General features: G+C 38.6%; 1 protein-coding gene across 2 annotated transcripts in view; it reads right to left on the bottom strand.

Annotated features, from left to right (window-relative positions):
* LOC125038086 (transmembrane protein 47-like) overlaps positions 1 to 10000 on the bottom strand; it is a 415038-nt gene that overhangs the window by 364107 nt on the left and 40931 nt on the right. Inside the window, exons 2-3 of one of the 2 annotated variants that reach the window (XM_047631339.1) lie at positions 7714 to 7766; positions 4733 to 4808 (exon numbers count right to left, since the gene is read on the bottom strand). In XM_047631339.1, coding sequence (XP_047487295.1) covers positions 4733 to 4783 — 51 coding nt within the window. In that variant the 5' untranslated portion in view covers positions 4784 to 4808; positions 7714 to 7766. The remainder of the gene's footprint in view (positions 1 to 4732; positions 4809 to 7713; positions 7767 to 10000) is intronic. The other variant, XM_047631338.1, reaches the window with a different exon arrangement.

Here is a 10000-nt window from a genome sequence, read left to right as displayed (position 1 = left end):
ATGATAATGAAAATGATAATGATAATAATAGTAATTATAATCGTTAATTACCATTACTATTATTACTACCATTACCATTATTATCTATTATAATTATCATTATTATCCTCAATATAATTACTACAAAAATTACAACACAAATAAAACCAACGAATCATAACAACAACCAGAATAACAGTAATAACAACGTGAACTAAAATAGTCTGCTCTCCCAACACTATGAAAGTAAATCCGGAAAAAAAATCTACATAAAAATCTGCCATCAGACATGATTTCTCAACCAAAATCAATCATCGAACTGATATTCAATAATCGCGAAATGGAATCATAAAAAACGGGGAGATCTATCTTTCATGATATCCGTTATTCAGTATATTTATTCATACTATTCGTCACTATTACTCATCCTGTTCATTGTATCACTATAGTTATTCAGAATTATCATTCACGGTCATTTTCGTTATTCAATAGGTCATTCGTCATAATTATCGGCCATATTATTCATATTCATAATTCATCATATTATAATCGGCATTCATCATATCTATTCATCATGATTATCATTCATCATAACGTCCTATGTTATAGATACATATCCTATGATGTAGTAGTAATAGGAGAAGGCGAAGGAAGAGAAGGAAGAGACGGGAAAAAAACGAAACAATAAAAAAAAAGGCAAATGAACCATTGTAACATTGTAAACTGGAAACCAACATAACCGAGCAGAACAGAGGAAAACACGGCCACAACACCTGTTCTCGCGCAGGTGTTGTGTGACTCATCATCGGAACACCTGTGCTCGCCTGTATGTGTGTCACAACGCGTTCATAAACAACACACAGGCATACACACACGCATATATATATACTGATACAGATACATATACATACCTACCTACCTACTTACATACATGTGTGTGTGTGTGTGTGTGTGTGTGTGTGTGTGTGTGTGTGTGTGTGTGTGTGTGTGTGTGTGTGTGTGTGTGTGTGTAAAGAGAGAGAGAGAGAGAGAGAGAGAGAGAGAGAGAGAGAGAGAGAGAGAGAGAGAGAGAGAGAGAGAGAGAGAGAGAGAGAGAGAGAGAGAAAGAGAGATAGAGAGATAGAGAGATAGAGAGATAGAGAGAGAGAGATAGAGATAGATAGATAGATAGAGAGAGAGAGAGAGATGACATCACCATCCATGACGGGTAATTCAATTTAAGCTGAATAATCTTCCCAAACCAAACGCATCGCACACACACATTCGTCATCTCGCCTCCACGTAGGCTAAACACGCCAAACTTTATCCATACACTCACTCGCTTAAGCACACACACATGCACTCACGCATGCACGCACACACACACACACGCACACACGCACACACACACACACACACACACACACACACACACACACACACGCACGCACACACATTTCCCTTTCCCCCTCTCATCTTCCCATTCCTCCTTCCCTCTCCCCCCTTTCCAACTCCCTCTCCCCCCTTTCCCCCTCCCCCCCTCTTCACTCTTTTCACATCTCCAAGCCTAATACACTTTTCATAATTATCTATATGACAGTCTGCCAACACAGCCACCTGTCTGATAACATGAGACTTCGCCCTTGACATTCATTACCACCTGGATAGAGCCACCTGTCGCTACCTGAGTCTTAATGATTTGGTTCGTTTGTTGACACTGTGCCAACCTGTGCCATATCTCCTTTTCTCCCTTATGGACGACCAGGTGTACGCGCGCGGGCACACACACACATACACACAAACAAACGCACACACACACACACACACACACACACAACACACACACACACACACACACACACACACACACACACGCACGCACACACACAAACATACAAACACACACATACACACACACAAAACACACCTATCTACACAGAATTAAGAAGGAGCGTTGATGCACGACATCAGAACTGTTCACTTCCACCAAGAACAGTTCCTGAACAGTTCTCATCCACACGCAAGAACAGTTCTCGCTCGTTTACGCCCTTGAAGAACAGCTCTAGGCCGCCCGCGTTTAAAATGTCTTGTTCAGTTGAAGAATACTCACATCTACCATGTTCCTGCTTCATTATACTCACGCCCATGTATATAGTCTCACGCCCACACATACAGTCTCACGCCCATATATATATAAATATATATATATATATATATATATATATATATATATATATATATATATATATATATAGTCTCACACCCATACATATAGTCTCATGCCCGTACATAGTCTCACGCCCACACATACAGTCTTATGCACATAAATATAATCCCACGCCCACATATACAGTTCTCATATCTATATCTTATCTACTATCTATCTATATCTATATCTATCTATCTATCTATCTATATATATATAATCTCACCTCCACACATATAGTCTCACGCCCACCTTGTCAATCAACCGAAATTTCATGCACACAACCGCAAAATGGATAAATATGTAAATAAATATACAAACAAATAAATAAAATCATGTCCACTTCGCCCGGGACTTGAAAATACAACAGCAAACATATCCATGAATAAATGAAAATAACTGATAAATAACACTACGAAGCAATAACAATAGAAAACAAAACAAATATCCTGACTAAGAAACATATACAAATAAATAAAAATAAAAATAAAAACAACCACAGAAATGCCTTTAAAAAAAAAATAATCCATTTCCCCCTACACCCCCCCTTCCCCGCCCCTCCCCCTAAAAGAAAAAAGAAAAAAACAACATTAAATAGAAAAAAACTTCATTCCTAGACCGCACTTTGTTCATACTAACTTCGACTTTCACGCCCACTAACTTCGTATTCACAGCATCAAACTACCCGCGCCGCTTCTCACCTGCTGGTTCGGGCTGCAGGCGACGCAGAGGGGGCGAGCTGTGGGGATGGTGGTGTACTGTGTGCTGTGTTGTGTTGTGTGTTGTCGTGTGATGTGATGTGGTATGTGTTGTGGTGTGGTATGTGGTGTGATATGATGTGGTGTGTTGTGTTGTGATGTGGTTTGTGGTGTGATGTGGTGTGATGTGATGTGGTGTTATGTGTTGTGTTGTGATGTGTTGTATTATGATGTGGTGTTGTGTTGTGATGTGATATGTGGTGTGATGTGGTGTGGTGTGTTGCGTGGTGCTGTGTTGTTTAGTGTGGTGTTTCGTAGTGTTATGTGGCGTGTGGTGTGTTATGCGATGTGGTAGTGTGTGGTGTATCGCGTGTTGCGTATTGTGTTGTTTGGTGTGGTGTTGCGTTTTGTGGTGTCGTGTCGTGTTGTGTTGCGTTGTGTTGTGCTATCAATGAATGTCAGTTGAAAGCTACACGCATTTGAAAATCACAGTAATTTTTTCTCTCTCTCTTTTTCCCAGCATACGTACTTTTAATTACGTTTTAATGATTTTCAGCCCTTTTGATGAAATTGAATTAAGTATATATTTTGCTTTTTCCCCACTCCCATCTCTTTTAAATATTTCTATCTCTGACGCTTTTTAAACCTTGATTATATTGTCTTATCAATAAGTAAAAAACAATGACATAATTTCTTATAATCATATTAATGTTTAAATATATAGACAATGCATGGTATTTAAAGGACTTTTATATAAAACTATAAACCATAATTATACACTAACAATACCCTCTTACATTTTACTAAAACGAAGACAGCTTTCTAAAGCACGCAAAACAAACAAAACGAAAAAAAAAAAATCGAGAAAATACGCATTAAAACAAACCAGTGTAAAGTTATTATTCGTAATCAAAGACAAAAAAATCACAATGCACCTTAAACATTGAATTGAAAGTCAAAAGCACTATCTCTTTTGTAACAATATGACAATGGCAGTTCTATTGTACAACTGCCTTTTTATGCAATAAACTATTCAAATTCTGTGTGCGTGAGATTGGAGGTGTGTGTGTGTGTGTGTGTGTGTGTGTGTGTGTGTGTGTGTGTGTGTGTGTGTGTGTGTGTGTGTGTGTGTGTGTGTGTGTGTGTGTGTGTGCGAGTGTGAGGGTGTGGGTGTGCGTGTGTGTGTGGGAGGGGTGAGGGGGAACGGAAAGAGAGAGAGAGAGAGAGAGAGAGAGAGAGAGAGAGAGAGAGAGAGAGAGAGAGAGAGAGAGAGAGAGAGAGAGAGAATGAATGAGTGCGTGAATTTATCTTGAAAGGAATGCATTTCTGGGCTGCCCTATTCAACCTATTGCGTTTAGTCTCTTTTCCATGAACCATTTCCGTCAAGGACTTCTTTTTTGGGGGACTATTATGGTTAATCAAATACCTAAATAAAACAACATTATATCTGTTGCAATAAAATCTATTGAATAACTCAATTGCAACTTACGATTCCTGTTCTGTATATTTGCAACAACAGAATTTGTGATAATAAAAAGTAAATACGGATGACACGAAAAGGAAAAATAAATAAGGTAAAAAAAGAAATAATACATATGCATAAATAAATATGCAGATGAACTAATGGACCTAAAAGACCGAAATCTTCGTGTCATTTACCCCAGTCGAGATCGTAAAAAAAAAAAAAAAAAAAAAAGTGAAAAAGAAGAAAAAAAAAAAGAAAACAAGGGAATAAGAAAACGGACGAAAATAAATAAGAAAGGGTACGATTTGGGGGGAAAAAAAATCATTAAATAAACGCTTGATCCCCGAAACCAGTAAACACACTTGGGGGAAAAAATAAAAGAAATAAAGAAAAAAATCAACTTACCTTAAGTGGACGGACGATAGCGATTGTTTCGATAGTAGCCGTTGGAGCCATTTTGTCTTTCACTTCGTTTTATCCTCTGCACGATGACGTCACGGAGGAAGATGACGTCACGAATGGAGATGACGTCACGATTGGAGATGACGTCACAAATCAGGACATCACGTGACACGAGGCAGTACCGGAAGCAAGAATACATGTCACGGTGCCATTCGGGAGTGCCAAAGGAGATGTGACGTAGACGTTTGTGATGAAGCAAGGACGTAGCGTGAAAAAAAAGAAGAAAACAGACTGTTAATAATCTTTGGATAATCAATACTGGACATTTTTTTCTAGAAGATAAATTTGTAAGGATTACGTCTTTTACGTGTGTGTGTATGTGTGTGCGTGTGTATGTGTGTGTGGTGTGTGTGTGTGTGTTGTGTGTGTGTGTGTGTGTGTGTTGTGTGTGTGTGTGTGTGTGTGTGTGTGAGTGTGTGTGTGTGTGTGTGTGGTGTGTGTGTGTGTGAGTGTGTGTGTGTGTGGTGTGTGTGTGTGTGAGTGTGTGTGTGTGTGTTGTGTGTGTGTGTGTTGTGTGTGTGTGTGTGTGAGTGTGTGTGTGTGTGTTGTGTGTGTGTGTGTTGTGTGTGTGTGTGTGTTGTGTGTGTGTGTGTGTTGTGTGTGTGTGTGTTGTGTGTGTGTGTGTGAGTGTGTGTGTGTGTGTGTTGTGTGTGTGTGTGTGTTGTGTGTGTGTGTGTGAGTGTGTGTGTGTGTGTTGTGTGTGTGTGTGTTGTGTGTGTGTGTGTTGTGTGTGTGTGTGTTGTGTGTGTGTGTGTGTGTTGTGTGTGTGTGTGTGTGTGTTGTGTGTGTGTGTGTGTGTTGTGTGTGTGTGTGTGTGTGTGTGTGTGTGTGTGTGGTGTGTGTGTAGTGTGTGTGTGTGTGTGTGTGGTGTGTGTGTGTGCGCCGTGCACGTGCGCTTGTGTGCGTGTGGGCGTTCGTGCGTTCGTGCGTGCATGCGTGCGTGTTCATAAAACTGAGTCTTCTGAAATATTCAAAAGAGCAAAAGAAAAAGAAAAAAAAACTTATCTATTCCCATTTCACAGCAAATTGTCATGACGGTTAAAACACAAATACTCTGGCTGCCGAATCGCCACACGATAAATGTTTCGGCCAAATTTTGGGATTGATTGCGTATACATACATACATACATACATACATATACATGTGTGTATTCCTTTTATTCATTTTTTTATTTTTTTAATCAAATATATATAAAAAAAACTGATAGACAAATACCACTAACAGACACACAAGATCCCTTACTAATTAACAAACAGACAATCCTACTAAATACAGACCTAACCGCCACATACGAATAAACAGGCAAACCATCCATCCACACTTGCTTGTTTGTCACTCCATTAACTATTCCACTCAATCTTATGCCGTTCCGCTCGTGTACTTTATCAGCACGCTAATCGAATGAAGCGTACAGTACATACAGTACATGTGTCACGCATTTGGAGGAATTCTTGGAAGAGCAAAACTATTGAAGACGGAATTTACGAACATGTGCTGATTCTTGGAGTTTGTATGTATTTGTATGTAAGTATTGTACACATGTGTATGTGCATATGTGTATACATGTGTGTGTGTGTATATATATGTATATATATATATAATCTGATACACATACATATATAAATATATATAAACATATATATAAAACACGCACGCACGCACGCACGCACGCACGCACGCACGCACGCACCCACCCACCCACCCACACACACACACACACACACACACGCGCGCGCACACACACACGCACACACATATATGTATATATATACACATACATACATATATATACATATATATATATATATTCTTTACGACTTAAAAAGTTCCAAAGCACGAAATCTACGACCAACAACCACGAAAAAGAACCTCACGCGACAAGACTCATCGAAAACCCAAACCGGAAAGAGAAAAGAACAGCAGTAACATGACAAAAGTAATCGCGCACACGTTAGCACCATCCGGCTGGATTCTCTCTATATTTATCGTCTGAGGGGGGGGGGGGCATTTCTGGCTGGCCTGGGCATTCGCATAGCTAGCCATGAGGAAGGTAACGGCTCTGGCATGAGGGGGGGCGGGGCATCGGCGCATAGCTCGAGGTCAGGTCACATTCCTCCTTTCTCGAGTTACGTGCGTGTGTGTGTGTCTTGACATTAACCTAGACTGACCTGGTGGGCTAAGTTTAGGTAGGCCTACATAATGAGCGAGCGTTATATTTAGAGCTAAATGGTGGAAGGAAGGAAATGAGGAGCTATCCCATTAAAGACTCTACTATAATCGAGAATGGGGTATAGACAGGTATGGAGTACTGACCTATATGGAGTATAGACATATATAACACGGATTATATGCAAAATAGAATGGAGGAAATATGGGGATATTACGCTATATTAATGCTAATAGAGCCGAGGGTTACTTTGTTAATCTAATAAACGTTTCAATTGATTTGAAAAAAACAACAAAGAAACAATCTATGGTTAATGTCGACGGAGTGAAATGGTGTATATAAAAAAACGGTATTATTCACCATTAAATTATGTATTTACCTATAGAATCTGTTAAAAATGTACCTTATGAAATATATCTGTCTGAATGTGCAATAGCAACTTGACTATCTAATTAATAATAATAAGATTTAATAAAATCAACAACATTCAACAACTATAATCACACCAGCAACAACAAAAAAAACGGTAACAAAGCAACAATAATGAGTTCAGCAACAAATACAACAACAACAACAATGAGGATAAATAATCATAATACTAAAGCACCGATATACAAAAAACAAAACAAAAAACTATGCATAGCAAAATAAATCTACAGACATTTCCAAGCAACACCTCCTTACTATATCCATAATTACGAAGATGAAAATGGCAGAGATAAGAGGTAAAGAGTGATAAGGACAATGTTTACTTACTCCGGTTAGAAGCAGGGACGGAAAGCAGTTAATCAGCGGGCTTCATGTGCCTGCTGGAGAGGAGGTGGTGGTGGGGGAGGGGGGGAGAGCAAAAGTTAGTTTGTTAGTAGTTCGTTAAACAGACAATTAATAGATTGTTGGTTGTTAGCAGATTAACAGACACCAGATTGTTAGCAGTCTTAGAAGACAACAGATTGTTAGCAGAGTGTTAGTAGACAAAAAATTGTTTTTAAAGTGTTAGAAGACAATTAACAGACCGTTAGTAAACACTTGAGTGATTGTTAGCAGACAATATATTGTTAGTAGAGTGTAAGAAGACAATAGATTGTTAGTAGCGTGTTAGTATCAAGAAAGAACAATCAAACCATCAAATAGTTGTTAGGATAGACAAAGTAATTTCCCTTTAATTGGTAAGCCGATATGTTTGCAATTTTAGCAGTATAGAGCCAATATTCATTTGTCTAGGTGATCAATTGCTATACATTTTGAAAACATTACTATTGTATGTATTGCAGTCCCAATTTGCTCTGATCTATTCCATGAAACATTAAACTTCACCAATACCTAAAGATAATTCGTTCACGTGGAAATTTCCTATATACCATTTACTTCAGAAACTATTGGATGATTATCAATATTTTCCATAAAGATAAAGCAATTAAATGTAACTTCAGACATAATCACTGTCACTGGATTTATTTGTGTCAAGTAGATAAATAAATATATAAAATATATAGATATAAAACAAAATCTAATTGACTCATTTCTCGCTATTAAATCTCTATTTGGTAAAATATTCAAACTCTTGCAACAGCAGTAGAAGTAACAGCAGTAATAACAATAATAATAATAACAATAATAATAACAAAATAACAGCAAGGACAATAATATTATCATCATTATTATTGTTTCTATTATTACTATTACTACTACTACTATTACTATTAATAATAATAATAATAATAATAATAATAATAATAATAATAATAATAATAATAATAACAACAATAATAATAACAATAATAACAATAATAAAACAATAATGATAATAATAACAATAAAGCAATAATAGTACCAACGACACAAAAACCGAACAAACTAAATGTTGAGAATCCCGAGTTCCCGCAATCCCTCGCAAGCTTCTTTCAAGACGCGTCCTACGTAAAGGCAAGTCAAAGGCAAGAACTCGTGGCTTGACGTCAAGTTTAGCTCCGCGAGAATGGCTGCCCCATTTGATCCTCGCCGAGAGCAACTTTGGCGTACTTCTACTCGGAGTAAACTCGTGTCATTGAAGCCCAACTCGAGATGAATTTTTCGTTTTTTTCTTTATTTATTTCATTTATTTTCATTTGGATTTTGTATTTGTTGTTTTCGCTTTATTGAATACGTGATTTATTTTTTTTTCTTCGATTTTCTTGTTTCTGTCTGTTTATCTGTCTGTCTGTATCACACTTTGCTTTTCTATAGGACTCACGGTCATGGGAAATAGTATATCTTGAGCGCACACGCACGCACGCACACACACACAAACACACACACACACACACACACCGGACTTTTTATGGAGTCAAAGTATCAATAAATCTTATGAACAATTAGATCAAATGTATATTTTCAAAATCACATCTTGAAATTTGGGAGAATATTAGCCTAATCGCAAAACAACCTAGAGCAAAGTTGGAATGAGCGTAAACTTTAATGAGAGAGAGAGAGAGAGAGAGAGAGAGAGAGAGAGAGAGAGAGAGAGAGCAGAGGTGTTGGGTTATCGGCACGGCATTCAGACTTATTACTGTGCTAACTTAAGCCCCAACCTCCACTCCACAAACTTGGCATTGTACCCGCGTTCGTCCCGTGCCACAGATTCTCGAACTTTCGCCTATCTCGGGCACTGAACAAACCCCTACCCCCCTCTCCCCCTACCCCGTCCCCCTCGGACAAAGGACACGGCAGAGGGCATTTAGAAACACTCAAGACATTATATAACATCTTAACAGGTCTATACACGGGCCTTACGGAAGAGGCAGTTCCCGGAGAATGACACAAGCTCCTAAGAGGGCAGGCACACTGGCACTCCCGGACGACAGGTGCCAAGCTGACAACCGAGTGCCAAGGTCTTCAGCAAGGACACTGTACTTGTGAACACCTTGTGTACCATACGCGTTTTCTCTAACGAGGTATGACGTTTCTGTGCATAAGTACGAGGTAGGCTTTTGTCTTTCATTGTTTTGGAATGGATATACGCGTTTTGGAGAGGATAATACGACCGCGGGTTTTAATACGACACAGT

The sequence above is a fragment of the Penaeus chinensis genome, chromosome 24, assembly GCF_019202785.1.
Source record: "Penaeus chinensis breed Huanghai No. 1 chromosome 24, ASM1920278v2, whole genome shotgun sequence".
In the NCBI taxonomy this organism is placed as follows: Eukaryota; Metazoa; Arthropoda; class Malacostraca; order Decapoda; family Penaeidae; genus Penaeus; species Penaeus chinensis.
This window is presented reverse-complemented; position numbering and strand designations above follow the sequence as displayed.